The sequence below is a fragment of the Coturnix japonica genome, chromosome 3 (genome assembly GCF_054131305.1).
Source record: "Coturnix japonica strain WE chromosome 3, WE-NBRP24, whole genome shotgun sequence".
NCBI lineage: Eukaryota > Metazoa > Chordata > Aves > Galliformes > Phasianidae > Coturnix > Coturnix japonica.
This window is the reverse complement of record NC_140665.1, coordinates 60789764-60810562: the sequence shown is the minus strand read 5'-3', so window position 1 is coordinate 60810562 and position 20799 is coordinate 60789764. Positions and strand designations below refer to the sequence as shown.

General features: G+C 41.0%; 2 protein-coding genes and 1 long non-coding RNA gene across 8 annotated transcripts in view; 1 reads left to right on the top strand and 2 right to left on the bottom strand.

The window, feature by feature from the left end:
* LOC116653225 (uncharacterized) overlaps positions 1 to 13635 on the top strand; it is a 33849-nt gene extending 20214 nt beyond the window's left edge. Inside the window, exons 2-4 of one of the 2 annotated variants that reach the window (XR_014944115.1) lie at positions 8597 to 8651; positions 12164 to 12261; positions 13527 to 13635. This is a non-coding gene — a long non-coding RNA (uncharacterized LOC116653225). Of the gene's footprint in view, positions 1 to 8596; positions 8652 to 12163; positions 12262 to 12773; positions 12946 to 13526 lie in introns of those variants that run through there. The other variant, XR_004306743.2, reaches the window with a different exon arrangement.
* LOC107311808 (amine sulfotransferase-like) lies at positions 1223 to 8647 on the bottom strand. Of its 2 annotated transcripts, none has more exons than XM_085541793.1 (7): positions 8543 to 8647; positions 6435 to 6605; positions 4467 to 4675; positions 3349 to 3475; positions 2571 to 2665; positions 2251 to 2431; positions 1223 to 1998 (listed from the first exon to the last, which is right to left on the bottom strand). In XM_085541793.1, exons 2-7 carry the CDS (start codon positions 6592 to 6594, stop codon positions 1874 to 1876), a joined length of 897 nt encoding a protein of 298 aa, XP_085397919.1. In that variant the 5' UTR covers positions 6595 to 6605; positions 8543 to 8647; the 3' UTR covers positions 1223 to 1873. The 2 variants fall into 2 exon arrangements, with proteins under 2 accessions (XP_085397919.1, XP_085397920.1); XM_085541794.1 differs by having other exon boundaries at positions 8578 to 8647.
* Positions 13609 to 20792, bottom strand: ZUP1 (zinc finger containing ubiquitin peptidase 1). 4 transcript variants are annotated; one of them, XR_014944113.1, is made up of 9 exons: positions 20489 to 20792; positions 18763 to 18879; positions 17764 to 17873; positions 17295 to 17463; positions 16677 to 16865; positions 16191 to 16373; positions 15202 to 15353; positions 14666 to 14886; positions 13609 to 14379 (listed from the first exon to the last, which is right to left on the bottom strand). XR_014944113.1 is itself a non-coding variant. In XM_032443817.2 (9 exons), exons 1-9 carry the CDS (start codon positions 20763 to 20765, stop codon positions 14332 to 14334), a joined length of 1452 nt encoding a protein of 483 aa, XP_032299708.2. In that variant the 5' UTR covers positions 20766 to 20792; the 3' UTR covers positions 13609 to 14331. The 4 variants fall into 4 exon arrangements, 2 of the variants coding, with proteins under 2 accessions (XP_032299708.2, XP_085397906.1); XM_032443817.2 differs by having other exon boundaries at positions 16191 to 16359; XR_014944114.1 differs by lacking the exon at positions 18763 to 18879.
* Positions 20793 to 20799: the final 7 nt, after the last annotated feature.

Below are 20799 nucleotides of genomic sequence, written 5' to 3'. Positions count from 1 at the left end.
GTGTTGTGGATTCCCACAGAGGGCTGGATTTGGTGATCAGAGCTTAGCGCAGCCCTTGCGGCGGCAAAAGCAGAGTGAGGAGATCATCTGGAGGACAGTGGTATTGTGTTATGATCCTCAGGTGGTGTGGCTGGAAGACTGTGTAGAGGAAAAGATCTGGGGGTATTGATTAATGTTCCACTGAACATGAGCCAACAGTGTGCCCAGGTGGCCAAGAATGCCTACAGCATCATGGATTGCATTAGAAACAGTTTTGCCAGCAGGAGCAGAGAGGTGATTGTCCCCCTGCACGCAGCTCTGAAGATGCCGCATCTTGAGTACTGTGTACAGTTTTGGGCCCCTCACTGCAAGAAAGACATTGAGGCTCTGGAACGTGTTCAAAGGAGAGCAACAAAGCTGGTGAGAGGTCTGGAGCACAGGCCTTATTAGGAGAGGCTGAGGGAGCTGGGAATGCTCAGGGGACACCTTACTGCTTTCTATAACTTCCTGAATGGAGGTTGTAGTGAACTGGGAGTTGGCCTCTTCTCTCATGTCATTAGTGATAGGATTAGAGGGAATGGTTTCAAGCCGTGGCAGGGGAGATTCAGGCTGAAGTTTAGGAAACATTACTTCTCAAAAAGGGTGGTCAGGCACTGGAATGGACTGCCCAGGGAGGTGGTGGAGTCACCGACCCTGGGGGTGTCCAAGGAGTGATTGGATGTTGTGTGGAGGGACATCATTTAGTGGGAGCTATTGGTAATTGGTGAACAGTTGGACTGGATGATCTTGTAGGTCTTTACCAACCTTGGTGATTCTATAATTCTATGATTCTCTCTGAGCTGACCCTGGTAGAAGATTAATAAAATATGCCAGTTCTTCTGGTGCTGCAACAAGAGTGGTTTTGTAGTGCCAAGGTGTCCCTAAGAGGGCAAAGGCAAAACAGGAGCCTTTACTGGTGAGGTGCAGTGTATGCAAGTAGAGCAGAGCACATTCTTTGATGCTGCTGTCTATGGTAGGAAAGACATGGTCTGGAGCAAAGTCCTCGCATTCCAAGGGTTTGCAGCATCCTGTTCTACCTACATGCTAATTCCTTTGACCTTCTGCAGACACACAGGAGGCCTTATCAGATCAGTTATATTTGACAAGACAGTGAAAACATCCTGATGTCAGGTCTCTTTGTCATGGTATCAAATCAAAGTGCTCCTATCAGCAATGGTCCCATTTCAACAAGCCAGTGATATACTTAGAGGTTTTCAATTTTAATTTTAATTTTAATTTTTTTGTTAAAATCATGAACAGATCATGGGCATCATGGACAGATTAAACCGTGATAGTAAGCCAATGTTGGTATAAGTCACAGACTGCTGGTAGCTTCCAACCACAGCAGTTCTAGGAAGTAAATCTGAAAATTAGAGGGAGCATTCACCAAAAAAACCTGTTCTGGCTATGACATGGGTTTTTTCTCAAAATTTCAAGGAGCAACTTATTAAATCTGACCTGAAGAACAGTAACAGGCAGTGTAGAGAAGCGTGTCAGTCAGTAGGCATCATCAGAACATGCATTACTTCACTTGGCTGTCTATAACAGGGGTATTATAAAAACCAGCGAATGCAAATGGCAATCACAAAGAATGGTTTGTGGGGTTTACTATGGAAATTAACTAAAAAAATTCATAAAATTACAAAGAGGAAACATGGAATTGAATAGCACCTTAAGATATATCACATTTTCTGAATAATTATTTTGCTACTTACATACTGTATATTATATAGCAGATATTCATACGCTTATTATTTCTACAACATAGTTGAAAATTGTCATATTTGGTTCTTCCTGGACTTCAAGCATGTCCATCCTCAATGAACTCCAAAGAGTGACAAAACTCAAAGCCAGACTACATTTCGCTGTCAAGATCCCAGGTGAACTTGATAGGCAGGGTCTTTATTTTGTCCATAAGAACTTCATCAAACCTTTCATTCTGCGCCACTGTCATCGTGTTTTTCCAGTCTCCAACGGTGCCTGAGGAAAGAGGCAGCAAAGGGAGGTGAGAAGGCAGGCATCTACCTGAAGTTGGACTCCCACCAGGGAGATCTATGCTTAGGAAGCTGTTCCAGGTTTCCTCAGCAACTTTGTGTTGCTGGACCTTCAAGTAGGGCTTTGTGTGCTCTTTGGAGGACACTGTTCCAAATCTGGGTGCACCTCCCCCTTTAATCTCTAGGAATTTCCACCTTTGCTGTGCTGCAGGACACTTTAGCAATGATTCTGTTTTACCTTTCCGTAGAAATCTGCCCTTCTCTTTGATTGCCATGTTTTCTGGCAAGTTCTCGTAGTTTGCCCTGGGGTCTTTTTGCATGTTCTCAAATGTAGCTTGTCTCACAACACTTTCTATTTCCTCTTCACTCAGCTTCTTGCCTATGAAGTTGCAGATTTTCAGCACAGCGCTTCTGAGATCCTGCAATAAAGTAACCTTGAAGCATGTTGATGATGTGAAAACCAAATGCATAAAGCAGTGGTATATGGGATTGTTAAGGACATCGTTTTGAGTCCGTAGGAAGAAAATATCTGGAATACACTAGTACAATGGACCTCACCTTTTTCATCTCCTCATAGGTCAGGAAGAGTATATTTAAATCCTTTGCATGGTTACACCAGCCTGAAACATGATCAAACCAGGCACTGGAAGGCACTTAAGAAGGGAAAACATGGAAGAAAAAACAAATGGAGTGAGAGAAGGAACTATTACTTACAGTCATCAGCGCAGTAAAGCAGCAGAATTATCAGCCGTGCTCTGGCACATCTAGTATTTTTAAGGACAGGAGTGTAGACTACCCTCTCTTCTGTTTCTGCATTTCCCTGAGTCTTGGAAGGGGGCTGTGCTCACAAGGGCCCAGTTAGTTTGGCTTTTACAGATGGTCACAGCCTTTGCTTGACACTTCTTTATGTGATGTTGCATATGCTCCCTAACTACTGGTAACTGATACTGACAGAAGCAAAAGCATTTTTCTCTAGTTTTTGTTTTGCTTTGTTTTCTGTACAGTGTCTGTTCCTACTGTTTCAGCTCCACAACAAAGAGCAGAAAATATTACTTAATCCTCAGAAACAATGCTTATACTCTGAACCAACACCAATTTCTGATAGAATAAGTAGCTTGCATATGTCTACAAAGTGGCAGTACTTGACTGTGTTCCCTCCTATGGACCAGCTATATTCAGGAAGTAGGGCCAATCTCAGACAGCCACTCCAGCTTTGGTTGCAGATTAGGATAGCTGAGGATTCTGAGTGACTGACGTTTACTACTATAATTAATCCTCATTCTCTCTGACATCATCGAGTAGGGTTTAGGCTGCTTTGTAAGAAAAAATATCCTACCTTTTCCAGCTAAAAATCTCTCCATGAAAATGTTAAAATCTGGTATTTCCTCTAGAGTTACAATGAATTTGGAGAAGTGATAATAAGAAACCAACACGTCTTTAGGGTTCCTGGAGACATAAATAACCTGCAATACAACAAGACAACAGCTCTCAGGCAGATCAAATGGCTCCAGTATCCTGACTACACCATAATGTCCATGACATGAAGTAAATTCTGGGTACTGAGTCACTGTTGTTTTGTTCATAGGCAGCAGTATTCCCTTTGTGGTTGTTCAGAGCCCACTGATATCTCTTCTTGGGGTCAGTGTTACAGTCTACACTGATACCATTCAGTAGTACAAGGTAGGCAGGCTGCAATGTCAGCCCTACAGAATCATTCTAACATCCCTGTTGATTCAGCATCACATTTCTGCAATGCTCATGGTGAAACCTACAGCCATCTCTGGTAAGTCACAGCTCTGCCACGGTGTTGGTGATGTCAGCATTCAGTGAGCTCAACTGTTGGCCTTTGCGGATGTGCTGTTTTTCTCTGCATGTGAATTTTCTCCTCCAAATTTCACTGGGATTTTGAGCATGACAGTGCAGTGAGAAATGGAAGATTTACACTACACCTGTGTCTGTAAAGAACTTAACAGCAGCACTGCCAGCTTGCCTCCACAGCTCCTGTGATTAGAGCTCTGCCCCAGCTATAGGCTCCCTCAGGAAGTCCTACTGCATGAAATAAGAGTGGAAGGGGCAAATGTCACCAGGACTTCTATATGAGGAAAAGCAGAAACATCTTTCCATTTGACACAGGTAGCCAAGTTAGAACTGATGAACAGACAGTTTTGGCAATTTGTAAACAAAACAATATTTTCCCTGCATGGCTTCAGATTTTCTTGTGTGCCCACATTCTCAAAGTGAATCTCTGATTCTATGGATTATTTATCTCTCATTTACCTGAGACACATATTTGCCCCAACCTTCTATCTAGAAGTGCTAGGGCTGCAAGATATAGCAAGAGGAAAATGAATAACAAGGAAAACTAAAAGAAGAAAGAGGGACGATTTAAACCAAATCTATGAGGGAAATTGTCAGGATGGGATTTAACTACATGGTAGAAATAAACTCACTTACACGTCCCTTTCTGTTTCTCAGGTCTCTTGGAGTTAAGTAGTAAGGCAGGTGAGTGACAAAAACTCGAGGCGAAGGAAGACTATCAAAATCAGCATTTCTTATATTATATTCCAACCAGGGGATTCTGTCCATGGTCTCCATGTTTTCTGTTCCATTACGGTGGCCTTTGTGGAGTATTAAGCTCAAAATATTCTGGGTCCACACTGTTCCTGAGAAGAAAAGTTTTTAATCTGAACTTTAATTTTATTAGAATTATTGTTAAAGTTGATGGCAGGGAAGATCTAAGTTCTGGGTGTCTTTTCCCCTTTATGCTGTTTGCCAGGAAAGAAGGACAGCTGAGAGAATTCAGAGCAATGTAGAAGGGTGGCAAACTATTACTGTTGGCTGACTTGTACAAGCACAGAGAATGGAAGGCATCCAAAACCAAGGCCTAGTTCTTAAGACTCACCTGGGAAGGAAGCTTTAGGTTCTCAAGATTAGACTGTATGTGTTATAGATTTAAATCCACTATTTCTTTAAATCAAGAAATAATTTTCAGAACCAGAGGAGCAATAACTTGGCAAGTGCCACTCCCCAGTAATCAACCTGGACAACTTTGCACAGCAATGGAACGTACTCTAGACAAATGGCAAGGAATAAAACGGGTGGTGGAGCAGGACAGAGGGAAGGACGTAAATGGGAAAATCATGGCATTCTGTGCAATTCATAATTCAAAATCATCTTTCTCCTCCTTCCTTTCCATTTGCAACACAAAACTTCCACTTCCAAAGAATTTTTTACCTCATTGGCTTAGCATTTAGACCACTGAAATCTTGCCTTCTCATCCTGCCTTTCTGCCTGACTTGGACAGCTTCTTCCAGCACTGCCTGACAATAAACTAGCATCACCTGGGCTCCCTGTCCCTTCCATCTACTAACTGTGACATGTCAGAGTCATCTGATCCCACCGCTACCTGTACCACTAAAACATCTGAAGCTTCCTTCCGCTTCCTCTGGGCTCCCCTTCCCCTCTTCCCTCCAAAATACCCTTCCATCTCTTGTATTTTACTGAGGAATAGTAAATTCCAGCAAGATGTTCAGTGCCCCCAAGAAATGGAAGCCTGTTTGTAAAACACTGGTTATGTTATCTGAAGGTCACCCCTCTTACATTGCTGAAGTACTGTGGCAGAAGTTCCCAGAAGCACAAGCAAGACTGGTTAGCAAAAGACTTGAAACTACAAGAATAGATCGTTACCAGAGATATCAAGGCTGTAGTTAGAGATCATTGTTTAATGCATGTTCAAGTCATTAAATAATAATTGTTTAGGACTTGCTGTTTTGAGAATCACATTGACCTGTTTTAGATTACGAGGTGAACCTGTATTAAGACACACAGGTGTAGGTATTTCAGGATTTTATATTACATGTGAAGTCAGGTGGCCTCTCAGATGCTTTTGCTTCACAAGTGGAAATGAAGAATTCTATTTATATTTTATACTAGTTGTCTGTATTGTTACACAGATAAAAAAATGTATAAATTGATGAAATTAAGTATAATTCATTGAATCATATTTGCTCAGTTCTCCTTCTTGCTTCTTATTTGAATGCAGCAAACATCAAATCACCTTCCATCTGAACCCACCAATCAACCAGGATGTCCCACAGCCACCTTCAACCCCATAGATCCCAGGCTCGGGGAAACAAAATATGTGTTTTGTGAGGCCCAGGACGTCAGCTTGGTTTGAATGGATCTTCTTCTGTGCACACCTGCCAGACTGAATCCAGGAGCCACATAGATCAGCCCAGCAGGACACAAGCAGGAAACTTGAGTCTGGTTGTTCAGGCCGTGACAGGATTTGTACCTAGTGCTGCACTGCATGTACTCAGAGATAGTTTGAATCTAAAAGCAAAGCTAACAACCTTGGGCATGCACTTAGATGAATGACAAAAAGCTGATGTATTTCCCCATTGGAATCAATTCAATTCTTACCTGATTTTGGATAAGTAGTTATAAATATATCACTGTCTTTGATTTCAAAATTCTCCAGGGAAGCTACATGCTCAGGTGTAGTATTTACAGCAAAGTAACACCCTTTGTAATTGAATACAAACTCTTTGGATGGTTCCATCGCTAATCTGTTGTCGCTCATGGATGAATAAGCTGCAATAAGTAAACATAAGATTGTAGATTTTTGTTTTGCTCTTACAAGAAAACAAGCAGAAAACAAACACAAAGAAATATCTTCCCATAAGAAAAACAAACAAACAAAAAAGCCTCCAATAATGAAGGAGTAATTCAAACAAGCTATCCCAGTGCAGGCCAACTTCAGTAAAATGCATTTTTCTACAAAAGCGTACTTTGTAATTTTCATGAAAATCAAGATATAAAATGAAAAATAAAAGATTCATAGCATGATTCTTTACTTATATCCAATTCTGTGTTAAATGCTCTTAAATATAACATGAACAATGGCAACCCATATAAAAAAAGAATTTGTTAAAGTTCCTCTAGGATTTGAATGGCTAATGTTTCCTTTGGATCACCAACAGCTCTTAAACAGATCTCGTTTAGCAAAGCTTTCATAGTGATCTTTGTGACTGAAGTTGTGTACAGCATGCTTTATTTTAAATTCTAACTCCTTCTAGTTCTTCTCCATCCCTTTCTTAATGTTTTTCCCATAGTAAGATTTTCTGAAAACAGTGATGGATAGGATCAAACGTGATATTTCATAAAAGGCTAGTGATGTCATTAGATATACTTGAACCTTGTTATCAATATTGCTATGTACATGTCAGAAAAATATATTAATCATTAACGTTACTTAAGATATAAAAAAGCAAAATCTAAGTTTTCCAACTTCAATATCACACAAGTTGTTCTATTTTGGTTAAAGCACACTTTGAAACAGACAGCTTTTTATCTGAAGCTTTACCCATTTTTCTGTTCCCTGCCTTCTTCCCTGCAAAGTATAGGTGACTCTTGCTCTTCATTGTTTGCTGTTTCTTCATTATCCCTCTATCACTACCACTCAGGTTTGCCAAGTCAGCTGCTTATACCACTTACACAAACCAAATGACCCAAGTTCACTACAGCAGACAGTTCTTGGAAAGGAGGTGCTTAATCTTTACTCTCTCATTTAACATTTCCTGCCCTTTTGCCTTCCCACGCCTAGAGCTGCACTGGCTTCATCTTCACACAGCAGTGCACTTTTTTGATGGGGGGTGTGGCGGAAACAAGGACTGGCAATGACCCTGTGCCCTTGGATGCACCTGCGGTCAGCCAGGGGCTTGCCTGCATGAGGCATGTGCACGTGGACACCACCTATTGGACCTGTGCTCCCTTCAGACCGTAGGTTGCTGTCCAACCAGGAGGCAGTAGCAAAACAGGGCAGCAATGGGACTGCATGCAGCTCACCTGGGCAGCCTCCTCTCATGGCATGGCCACAGTATGCATGTGCACCCCCCAGACTGTCTCTGTGGCCAGGCTTGGCCTGCTTCACCCCACACCCAGCCACTCAGTCATGTCAGTATAAAAACCAGGCAAAAATGTTCAGAGTTAAACAACTGGAGAATCACTAATCACATCAGAAACACTGGTAACAGTAAACCCACTGAGAAAACCAAGAACAGATTTGAATTCAAGTCATGATAAGAAAACCGATGGCACAAAGGGCAGAAAAATGTGGTGAATGAGTGAATGTTTTTAGCGTTATGAAGCAAGAGTGAAGAATTTGTAAGATACAGAATAAAAATGAGTTAAATACACAGAACATAGAAATCCTTTTTTATCTGATTCTGCCAAAAACCTGAGCTTTCATATCTCTCTCAAAGGTTACTGCACTGCTTCTTTCTTACAGACATGAGATTATGTCATGAGGAAATGTACCAGTCAACCCTTTGCTAAGCAGTTCCGGAAAAATGGGGGTAAAACTCAGCTTGTGACACCAGCTGTCAGAGCCCAACTCTGTATGGCCATCCTCCCCTCAGCACATTCCCTGCTTCTCTGGCAGCTCTTCTCGAAATGTTTGATAGAAGAGCTCCACACACAGTTCTACTCATCTTACCAGAAGAGCAATCGACATAGCATTGTTTACTTACCAACCAACAGCTCCAATAATGTCAGGCGTCCTTACCTTCTCTGTTCTCTTTCAGGGCCCACAGAGATGAATGTTACTACTACTGTAAACGTCAATAATTTGAGAGAGGTGTGAGCAGTCACATTTTCTTTTTAACTGCCCTGTTTGGCTGTCATTCAATATTTGCTTATCTGTAATGCAGATAGAGATTAGAGAACTGACATAACTTATGGTTTCGTAATTTGGTTCGTGTTGCTGTTCCACATCAGAACATCATGTGGGATAATGGGAGTTAGGGAGACAAGTTTTTTCTTTTTTTCTTCTTCTTTTCTGTGGACTGCTTTAAATGGGGATTGGGGGAGAGGGCGGCACCGGAGGGAAGGTCGGGAGGGGTATGGGAATTTCGGCCTCCCCTCCGAGGAGATGTCATGGAGCTTCCCACCACCCGCAGACCGTCAGTGAGATCTGGACTTGTTTTTCTCCTTGTTTAAACTCTCTTGTTGTTGTTTAGTGTTGTTGGGTTCATTAAACTGCCGTTCGTTCTCAGATCATTCTTTTTTTTTTTTTTTTTTCATTTTTTCCTCCTAGACCCATTTGCAATCTTCACTTCTCCTCTCTGGGAGAGCACGTGGCAACGCTGATTAGCGCTGTTACAGAGGGGAGGTACTTTGTTCCTTCTCTCCCCGTGTTTGTTCCTGCTGTCATGGAGAGAGCTCTAGAGAGAACTCCGTGACAATAACCCTTTAAAGGATTAATGCACTCCAGAGAGAATTAGGAAATACATTACCTTAATACAAGTTTAATTCTTGTTCCCCAATTTATCAACTGAGTTGTTCAGGAAGAGAGATCAAAGAGGAGCACAAGTGACTACAAGATTCTTTCTCCTTTCTTTCTTCTTTTCTTGGGGGTGTGTGTGTTTCTTACTCAACTCCCACAAAGCTTTTGCCCTCACTTGTTATACCTGCATACTGCGTGTGACAGCACTCTGAATGAACAGCCTGAGTCCACCACCCTATCACAGTGGAGTGAAACTGCTCAGACCCAGCCTCAGCCAAAAGCTTCTAGGAGAGAGTTCTTTGGTTCCCCGTGTATGAATGTGTCCACGTTATGCTTTTCTGCAACTACCTTATAAGCAAAACAAAATCTTGCCTGAGAAAGGCACTCACTGAAACATGCACAGCAACCAGATTACACAAAAAATAAATTTTGTTCCCCAGTCCTATTCCTTGTTTTGCGTAGGGTTACTTTTTAACCTGGATCTATTTCCCAGGTAGTCCCCAAACATGCACAACAGGGCTGTCAGCCAAGGCAGTCAGGGGACAGGCCAGAACGAAGAGTAGGGCTGAATTCTTTTTCACAACAGAGGGTAGTTTTAAACCCAAAGATTAGGCCTGCACTGCTTTGCTTTCTGCTTCAGGCAGGCATGCCTGGTGTTCTGTAGCTGTGATTTCTAGTCAAGGACTTTAGTATGAATGGAAGGTAACAGCTATTGATCCTCAAACAAGGCTCAGAGATCATCCACGGGAGTTCTGAAGGGGTCCAAAGAGCAAAATCTGCTGTCACCAGCTCTGTATTCAAGCCAGGGCACCAAAAACTGTGACCTAGGGCAAGATGTTGTGTTTTCCGGGAAAAATAAATAGGCTGTAAAACTATTTGGCCTTCTGACAGATGGTGAATTGGCAGAGTATACAAAATTGAACAATATCATAAAATGACAGCATCAAGAAGTTATGACCTGCCCCTGATTGCCACTAGTCTTGAACTATAGTCACTCAGCAGCTAATTGAATGTCGTTTCCATGTATTCTACTATCTGTTTTGGGACAAATAGTCCTCTAGAGTATTAATAATTAAATTCAAGATCCAAATACCTAACATATACTTAAAGCATAGCTGAAGTTGCACAAAGTTATTTTGAGACTGTAGAGGAACAAATATTTGTGGTTTATTGTATGGTTTAAAACCAATGTTTCCAGAGCTGTTATTTTCTACCCTTCATATTCTTCCCTTGTTATTTCTTCTGATACTTTCACACAGCATATCCCAGTTCATACAATTTTTGGCTTTCCTTTAAGAAATGCTTACAGCACTGGTAAACTGAGAGTCCTAAAATAAGTCTCCATGTTCCCTGGGCAGAAAACCGACTAACTTCCCATCAGTATATTCAGTGTGATTAAAGAAAGAAGTAAATATCTTAGTTAGGCACATGGAATTTCAACATCAGCTTCATGCATCAGTACAAAATATATTCAATCTGTTATTGAATATCTGTTATTGTTATAATCAGGCCAAACTCACTTAAACCACTTTGGCCCTCATTCTCGGTACATGCATAGGAACAGATAGTTGCTCCACCTACAGTGACAAAGGTTTGCAATACATTCTTTTCCTTTAAACATTCCTCTGTTACACTTATACTCCATTAATATCTGGTATTGCCTGTTATTGCCCACAGTTTGTGCCACAGACATGTGATGCCTGGGTTACTGGGGTCATTTCTTAGTAAGTTATTTCTCAGTATTATCTAAGGGTGGCAACTAGTGGCAGGCTAAATGTCTGCTCATTCCTTATTGGTGAATGTGAGGACAAAAGATCAGTGTGCTTGGATGAACAATCACACACAAATATGCTTAGATATAGCTGTATGAATTTATTGCCCGAAAAGCTGTACTTTCATAGCATACAGATGAGGGTGTTCGAAAACCACACACGCTAGTTGGAGGAAAGTTACTGCAGTAACAACCCTAAACCCTCCCTTCAAAGCCATGAGCCATTCATTCTTTTCCTAGAGGTGTCCTTGGTTCTCATGCTGTTTATCCTGCTCCGCAGCTGCTGCTCTGTGAAGTCCGTATCTTGCTCCATAGCTGCTGCTCTGTAAAATTCTTCTTGTATTACCACAATTCCTCTGGGATTTCTGTCACTGGCATACTCTGCTTCCCTCTTTTTTCCAGTCCACTGTGAGAGGTGGCCAAAGAGTGGCAGTATATCAAATTGCTGTCTGACATAGAAGTGTGTATGAAGAAAAGGTGTGGGACTGTATTCCTGCATGCAGAAGATGGCAGATGGTGGTAGTATGACAGTAGAGATTGAACATTCCAGCCAATATTCCATTGCATTTTCTTGATGTGGAACAGATGGCAGCTGTTGTTTACAATAACTTACTTTTTACATTTCTGATTTTCTCCATTTATCAAGATTCAGCTTCTGGTGGAACACCGTTACACTTTTGATACCTTCTGAATAAGAATTCTGTCTCCTATCTCATCATTTGCCTTGGGGTCATTTTTCACTTCTTCAAACTTAACCTGTTCCCACCCTGCCTCTGTGCCGTGTCTGATGCATGGACTCAGATGTGAATGGTCCAAATCATTTATTACAAGTTCTCACATCACTTATATACCTTCACATGTTTTCTTTTCCTAGCTTTCCCATCCACCCTACATGTCAACAAAACACTCCACAAACACTCTTCAAATATTCATGAGGGCGCTTATCAAATCAGAGCCGCAAGCTGTTCTTCCTTCATCTAGATGTGTCCTTGGTTCTCATGCTGTTTATCTTGCTCCACAGCTGCTGCTCTGCACAGTCCTTCTTGTATTGCCACAACTCTGTTTTTTCTTTAACACAGATCTATTTTATTTCAGAGCTGCGGATTTTCTGCACAGCATCTCTGAGATCATGCAGAAGGCAGAGTCTGAAGCAATGCCCCACTCCAAATCGCATGATAATCCATTGAAATCAGGTTTGTTGCAGCAGTTTGACATTTTAACTCACAGTGTCACTTCGAACAAGATTAACTTTTTTTGTTGTCTGTATTTTGTGTCATGGTTTTATGATTTTTGGTTACTGGTATTCCACATCATAACATCATGTAGTGCACTGGGAGTTAAAGTGTTAATGCTCCAGTTCTGGGTTCCTGTTTGGAAGAGAAGAACTACATTCCCCAGGAGCCTTTGTGGTCAGAGAGGAGACAGAACTCCTTGCAAGGTCACCTGATCTCTCTCTTCACTCGCTTCTCCTTTGCCTCTTGCTGCTGCCCATCCTGTCTACGCGCATCACTTCAGCATTAGTGTACAGCCTTCAGCTTTTCAGACAGTCTTTCTCTCATTATATTTGATTTATTAGCTTCAGTTCTAATTATACTATATTATAGTGTGTTATCTTGCCTTCTGATACCATATTCAGTAAAATTGGTTTGTTTCTCCTCAGATTGTTCTTGCTGTTTTTAATTATTTTGGGGTTTCCCTTTTCCAGAGGCGTGGATTTTGTGAATTCCTTCCACCGTACTAGGCACAGAATGGGGTCGAATCAGCCTGTGAACTGTTGACAAAAGAGGAACTCATTGTCTCTGGATTAGAACAAACTAATGCAAAACCAAAATAACAACAAGAAAATATTAATGGAATAAATTTGCTTATTCTGTGTGCTTTTAGCTTATTCTTCTCAAACTGAGACACCGGGCAGTCAAAACTGTGGGACATGTCTCTGGGGGAGGGCTCTATGGGAAGGAACCTGGGTTTGCTGGTGACAGTAGCTCAGCAAGAGCCAGCAGTATGCCCTGGTATCACAGTATCACAGTCTGGTGTGGGTTGGAAGGGACCTTCGAGATCATCGAGTCCAACCCCTGGGATTCAAGCCTTCTGTGTAGCAGAGCGGCACTTCTACCACTTGCGCCACAGGGGGGATTCGAACCCAGGTCTCCGGTGTTGCAAGCGGCATTCCTACCACTGCGCCACCGGAGGCGCCCAAGGTAGCCAAGGGGCAAGCCGTATTTTTGAATGTATGGGGAATCGTGTGGGAAATGAGGAGGAGCAGTTTTGAGATGCTCAACTGCCTGCTTGCTGGTGATAAACCACAACACTGATAGACAACACTGAGAATTAAAAAAAAAAAATCCTTCCTTGACAAGCATTTAAGTACATGCCTGACATTAGAAACTTGCAAGAAGCTTCCAAAGAACCAAGCAAGCAGGACTCATAGCATCCTTTTGGTTTTTATATGTTGCAGATGGTACTGAGCAAAATGAAGTCTGATAGGATAGAAGATGCCCTGGAAGCATGACTTTTACAAACATTATCAGAGCAACACCTTAATTAAAAATATATATATTTATTCACTTTTTTTTTAAATTATTATTATTTCCACACTCTAATGGTTTGTTTCATACACAGCCCTGGAGCAAAAAATCCCCATGCTGTACATTACAGCCTCCTCATGCCCCATTACTAACACTGGCCCACTTCAATAAGTGCATTTTTGCTAGCAAGGGGAGCACCATGAGAAGGCAGACAACTAAAAGGAAGTACAGTAGTAAATGAATCCCTGATGAAACAGATCATGCCAGGTGAAAACACTGAATTGCTTCAGTACTTAACAAATAGTTGCTGGAGAAGTTGCTGAGATATAAAAGATATTTCTCAATCAAATTTTACAAGAGGTGGAACATCAACAATAAAATGAGTATAATTGTACTTATAAAGATAAAATTGACCAGGCACTCCAAAAATGAATTAGTTTCATAGTATCTTTACCTGCTGCTTGTTGAGAATTAACTAATAGTGCAAAGCTTGCTACAGAACAGTGGGTGTTACTTCATCATTTAAGCAACTAAGAAGCTAATACTGAAGAGTTATACTTCACCCCCAGGGAAGTGTTTTGAATCCAGATTAAAATTACAGGCTTAAATATGATGTTGCACTTCTCCAAGCCCCTAGATGTAAGTCCAGGAATCGTTAAGTTAGTTAGAGTCACAGTCCAGTAGTTCAATGTTTTGCATCCAGTAGATTGCAGAAAAAGGCAGTGAAGAAATCCTTTAGGGAATCTTCTCTGATGTTAAGATCCGAGAAGCCAGACAGCGAGCCTAAAAGGAATGAGGAGCAGAAGAGTGAATAGTTGAACAAATAAAACTTAACTTTAAATCATTAATTTAGAAAACACACTTAAGAGGTTATATTTCATCCTGAATGTGATCTTTCAAGGTAATATTCTAAAGAATTCATATTTTAAAATATAAATAAGATCTTTGAAAAGAAGAAAAAACGCATGTTCCACTCCCCCAGGAAACAATGCCACTTTAGCTACTGTGTTCTGAATTTTAATGCACGTTTAAGTTTTCTCACACAGAAACTATTTCCTAAAATACTTACAGTTTTCTCTTCCAATGTGAGGATGCCATCTACAGCGACTATCTGGTATTGCTTTTCTTTTAAGCTACCCATAAACTTTCGAAGTAGTTTGAGACCAGCGCCATCACTGCTAAGTTTTAGCAGTTTCTGCATTTCTTGAGAAGGACATCCAGGATCAAATAGTAGCAAACATAAGGCTTTATTCTTCTTTTCTTCTATGCCTACGACAGTACGGCTATGACCTAAATGCAAACAGATTTTCAGTATTTTAGAGAAACAGAATTGCATTCACTTGCTTGTAACATCCTGCTTGTTTTTAAATCAAGGAAAATATTAGTTGAAATTTAACATAGTGATTGTAATTAAAAAGCAAATGTCAAAAAGCTGATATTCCACTCACGCTCTTCTACCCAATAAAAATACTAAACTTTTACATTTTTTAAACAAAAAAGTTGACGATAAATAGGCCTTTGATTAAATGAAGAACACAAGTCTGCTCTAAATCACAGAACACAAAGAGAAAGTTAGAGAATGAATCAGTATGTTGTGATGCTGACCTTGATGTTGCAAGTAGATAGGTGGCCTGGAAGTGCACACTACCTTTGCAGCACCTTCATTATCTGTAGAATAGTAACGTAAAATCCACTCAAATAAACGAGGGTGTGTACCCGCGGGACCAGTTGGTTTGTGAAAGTCAATAATTTGGCACCTGCAGGACATTAAAAATTAAAACGAGCTATTGAATTTGAAGCACTTCTTAAAAAAAAAAAATAATAAAAATCACATCTTAGTCCCTCTCTTCTTCGGGAAGAATGCTTCATAAACTGCAGCAATTCCAGGCACTAAGGGGTCATTCACACTACTTTTGCTGTATCACAGAATGACCTGGGTTGGAAAGAACCCCCCTGCCTGGCAGTACCACCAAATTTCCACATTTACTAGATCAGGTTGCCCAGGGCCCCATCTAACCTGGCCTTGAACACCTCCAAGGACGGGGCAGTATGCTGTATTGCTGTATGTTTTTTCTTTTTTTTAAATACAGGCATTGAATGCAGGTTAACTACAAAGGAATGCAGTAGGTATTGTTCAAAACCACAGTATTTACTCTGAGGCAAACAAATACTCAATTCTGTTCAGCCTAACAAGAGCTCAGGAACTTTGCAAAAATCCAAATATTAGATTTTTGTAGAAATACACCAGAAAGTAAAATCAAAAGCTTTCAGAACACGCAAGCGAGTAGCTGAAATTCAGATTCTTCTCAAGGAGAAACTAAAGAGAAAATAAGTTCTTAAATCAATACTTGATTTTATGCATGTATGGCACAATTCCTCCTCATGTCTCAGTGAACTAAATAGATATTCACCTTGCTTATCTGCATAAGTAGTTACACAGCTTTGATGTGTTGACTACATCGTATCCACTTAAAGGCTGGTTGAATTTGAAGTCACTGTGGTGGATGGTTTGTTGACATAGTTGAAAATTTTGGCTCTTAGAAGGTATGTGCTTAATTACCACTTAAAAATAATAAAGAAAAAGTTATACTTACTTTATCCTGAGACTGGTTAACAGTGAGTAAATTTCACATGCTCCTATCCACGCCTTCGTACCACATAATCGGTTGTTGAAGTGAGATGCCCCATGAGGATCAAAACCTTCTTTCCAAGCATCTTCAATCATGGACTGAATCTTTGGTATGCTAGGAATTAGTGCAGTATCTGAAACATAAAAGCTTTTGAATTGCAATTACAGTTACCAAAATAATCCATTATGAACGTCCAGCCTTTTTCTATAAGAGATAATTGATGTTAGAAAAACACCCCCCCAAAAAAACTAAAGCTTCAACCATATCATGCCTTACCAATATTCACCACCCTTCCCATTCTTTTCACAATATGCACAAGAGTTATAACAAACATTTAATAGGTATAATTGACATTGATAAGATTTGCTTATCAAAGAAAAAGGCAAAATATCAATCAACAGTTAGTCATCTGAGGTATGTAAAACAAATAGGAAGTATTTTGATTGCTACCTCTCAAGCAGTCATTATACAAGCTGTTTTGCAAGAGTGAGGAAAGGAGCATTTGGAAATTCCTGTAACCACAACCCCAGCCTTTGTCACCCAAAGATGAGTGGAAGTGATCTACTCCTGCTGAAAGCCATACACGCCTCACGTCTTTGTTTTCACTCTGGTAGTACTTGCACAATGCCTCAGTGATTCCTAGAAGAAGAACAAACACAAAACTTATCTGTAGAATGAATTGCGATGTGCTGGAAAATATTACAACTAACTGAAACACAATACAAAAAGCTATTATAAATTTGAGCAGCTATACAATAGCACTAGGTAGTAAACAATCATATTATCTCAAAGACAACCCATATGCAACAGGAGATTTTTATCTTATGATACATATCGTATTTGGGCTCTTAACCATGCAATGCAATTCCAAAGTATCACCCTCCCCTGGACCACCCACTTTGAAAGAAAATAAAAATAGGAGGCTGGTTGTTACAGACATGCTCCAGATTAATATTATTTGCATCCTAATACCAATCTGAAGCGGTGACATGTTTTGTTAACAACACCTTTGTTCACCACAAACTATGCCTAAAAGCTACATGCTTCATTTCTGAAATGCTCTTTTACCTGAGGTTTTTGTTTTCCCATCATCTATACCAAAAGCCAAACATTCCATCATGTCAGCTTTCCTTTTGTGATATTCAAAGGGCTGCATCCTTCCTCTATTAACTTCTCTTTCCATATTATTTAGGAATTGCTTCTTGTAGCCTCCAGAACTATCCATGCCATACTGTCTCTGTTAGGGATACAATATGCATAGTTTAGATTACATTTTTAAAACAATGATTCAATGATTTAAAAAGCAGCACGCACAATCAGCAACACCAAAATACAGTGAACAATAGGACATAAAACCTTTGTACTTACAGCACAAGTTGATCCTGCCACCAACTCTTCAGTACAGCCTACCTGACTGCATAGGTCTGACCTGGTAGGACTGCTCTTATTTTCATATAATGTAGGAAACAGTTTCAACATCATCAGCTTCAAATGGCACAACTCATCAAAATGTTACCATTTACAAATATTATTGTACCTGTAGCTTTTTAAATTCTTCTTTCTCTCGCTTCTCTTCTTCAAATCTCCGCTGTTTATCTTCTTCAGTTTGAAGCTGTTGAGCCAGTTCCAAATCTCCACTGCCTCCACCTATTCAGAAATAACATTCTAAAATCAGAGAACTTTACCAGGAGGTTAACAGTGCTTTGATGGATTGTTTACTTGAAGATTCTTTCCTAAGAGGATGTAGATAAATACAGCTAGGCATCACTTTTGAAGATGAATCCCACACTATGTTGAGCTATTAGCAAGGAGTACTAAATATGAATAACAGCATTCACTCTATTAAGACCAAATTCACAACTTAGAGAATGCATATGCAATCACAAATGCAATTGCTTGGCAAATAATGCAAGCATAGCTCTACTACTAAGCGAACATCTTTTGGTTACTACGCTTTACGTAATTATTAGTAAGAAATCCTAGATTTTTGAATAACACAGACCTATCAGTTTCTCAGATACCTGCTAGTAATCTCAGGAGCGACAAAAAGAAACTTGGGATCAAAGAGCTGGATAGTGAATATCCAGCATTTTATTAGCCATACAAAAAAAAAGCAAACTTATTTTGATTCCTTTACCTTATCATTATGACCCTGAGCATTTACAGAAAAGAACCGAGAAAAAAATCAGTAGTTTTCAAAAGACTGTTTTGAACTCTTCACATGGGAACATGCTACTAGATTCTGCAAAGACAATTATTTTATAGAGCTAGAGGATGTAATAGGAATATTCAAGTTTTAGTTTTACCTAACATCTAATGCATTTACTGAACAAGCGTGCATAGAAAGACACTTCTCATAGCACATGTAATTAAGCAAAGCACAAGGGCAAGTGATAGAACTTGCATTTAATTTTGTTACAAATCTATTTAGTTCTCTTTTTAAATAAAGAAATATTTAGTTTAAATGTTTACGGGGTTATATACTGCAACATGTAAGTGTTTCCAAAGATTATCAAGCTTGCATCCTTCCAAGTACCTTCCGGAAAGCTGTGCTCCTCTAAGTGTAAATCCACATGTTCCTCGAGAATTTGAATGTCTGTACAGGTAAGACCACATATTGGACATTCATAAAGCTGTTCAATGCTCTCTGTATCTGTAAAAGAAATACAGCTTCTTGCTTAATGCAATTCCTGTTTATTCTTTTCTGCTGTGTGTTTTTGTAAGAATCATCCCCCAGTAGCTCAAGAAAAACAAAGAGAATTGTGCTGGTATTGAAATTCCCCAGTGGAAGGCAACACATGTTAATAGCTATTTATGAATTCATATTTAAATACCTGAAAAGTTTGAAGATATGTTTTCCCTCTTCCTATTCAGCAAAATTTTCCCAACTTAACTTACCACAACTTGCTATAACATTTTTTATTAAGGAAGGCCTACAAAATGCCAATCAAATATCAAACCTTTAATGAAAAGATATGTCCTGCTGATGGAAGAACAGTTGCTTACGAAATCTTAAGTCTTGTATGACAATACAGCAGTCAGCAAGCAGAAAAGAAACTACAATGCTGTCATTTTTTATTAACCTTCCTGTGTTTCCTCAGCTATTTCTACTGCACTTTTAGTGTTACTACTAAAAGTAGCTAAGATTCAGAAGATCACCTGGAGATCACCAGGACCCTCAAGCCACGGTCACGTCAAACAGGCACAGGGCCTTTTCCAGTCACTTTCCTGAGGATGGAAACACCACAAAGTTCTCATTGCAGTGTTTGACAAGACTCACAGTAACAGCTTTCTTAAGTTTCAGTGGTAGTTCCTCATTTCACTTGCTGCCTGCAGTGCTGTCACTGCACACTACAAAGACAAACCCAACTGAACCTTCAGTGCCCTCTCTTTGAGTCATGTAGCTTCAGAATCCAACTCGTTTTGAGTTGGAAGGTGCCTTTAAGAGCTATCTAGTCAAGCTGCCCTGTGAGGAACATAGACAACTACAACTCGATCAGGGTACTCAGCCCCATCCAGCCTGACCTTGTGTGTCTCCAGGGATAGAGCTTCCACCACCTCTCTGGGCAACTCGTGCCAGTGCTTCACTGCCCTTATTGTAAAAAACTTCTTCCTAACACCTACAATAAATCCCTCCTCTTTTAGTTTGAAACCATTTCCCCGACCTATCCCCACAGACCCCGTGGTGAGGAGACAGTTCCTTCCTTCTTACAGTTCCCCTTTCGATACTGACTCTGGTCTCTCCTCAGAATCTTTTGTTCTCCAGGCTGAACAGCCCCAGCTCTCTCAGCCTGTCCTTATAAGAGATGCGTTCCATTCCTTGGATCATTTTTGTGGCCCTCCTGATGCACTCCATCAGGTCCGTGTCTCTCCAGCAGAACATGAAGAATAACATCAGAACATACCTCGCTGTCACAGAATCACAGAATGACCCGGGTTGGAAGGGACCTCAAGGATCATGTAGTTCCAACCCCCCTGCCTGGCAGGGCCACCAAACATACACATTTACTAGATCAGGTTGCCCAGGGCCCCGTCCAACCTGGTCTTGAACACCTCCAAGGACGGGGCATCCACAACCTCCCTGGGCAGCCTGTTCCAGGGCCTAACCACTCTTCTAGTAAAGAACTTCCCCCTAACATCCAACTTAAATCTTCGTCGATTACAGCGTCACATTCTGCATTCTTAACATCATTCTTTTTCCCTGCCAGCACAGCCAACGCGTTACACCGGCAATACCACCCCGTAGGGGAACCACCACCCACCTGCGCCGAGCAGCCGCCCGTGCCTGGCCCTGACGTGCTCCTCCAGCTGTCCCCCCGCCGCCTCCCCGCAGAACGGGCACCCGATCTCGGGGCTGCGGGCGCGGGGCTGTGGCTCCGTGTGTGCGGTTTCCACGTGCCGGCGCAGCTCCTCGTAGCCCATGGCGGAGGCGCTGCAGAGCGGGCAGCGAGGCTGTTTGTCCGGGTGGGCGCGATTCGCGTGACGCCGCGCCGCCGCTTCCGAGGGCAGCAGCCGCCCGCAGATATCGCACACCGACATGGCGGCCCGACGCTCCGCTCGGAAGCCGCATCCC

Excerpts from the sequence above, each read along its gene's own strand:
- LOC107311808 (XM_085541793.1), bottom strand. The coding sequence starts at position 6,594 with ATGAGCGACAACAGATTAGCGATGGAACCATCCAAAGAGTTTGTATTC. Across the intron at positions 2,666-3,348 it reads GAGATTTTTAGCTGGAAAAG|TGCCTTCCAGTGCCTGGTTT; the intron begins GTAGGATATTTT and ends TCCCTTCTTAAG. Across the intron at positions 1,999-2,250 it reads GGGCAGATTTCTACGGAAAG|GCACCGTTGGAGACTGGAAA; the intron begins GTAAAACAGAAT and ends CTCTTTCCTCAG.
- ZUP1 (XM_032443817.2), bottom strand. The coding sequence starts at position 20,765 with ATGTCGGTGTGCGATATCTGCGGGCGGCTGCTGCCCTCGGAAGCGGCG. Across the intron at positions 16,360-16,676 it reads GTATAATGACTGCTTGAGAG|ATACTGCACTAATTCCTAGC; the intron begins GTAGCAATCAAA and ends TTTATGTTTCAG. Across the intron at positions 15,354-16,190 it reads TTAACCAGTCTCAGGATAAA|GTGCCAAATTATTGACTTTC; the intron begins GTAAGTATAACT and ends AATGTCCTGCAG.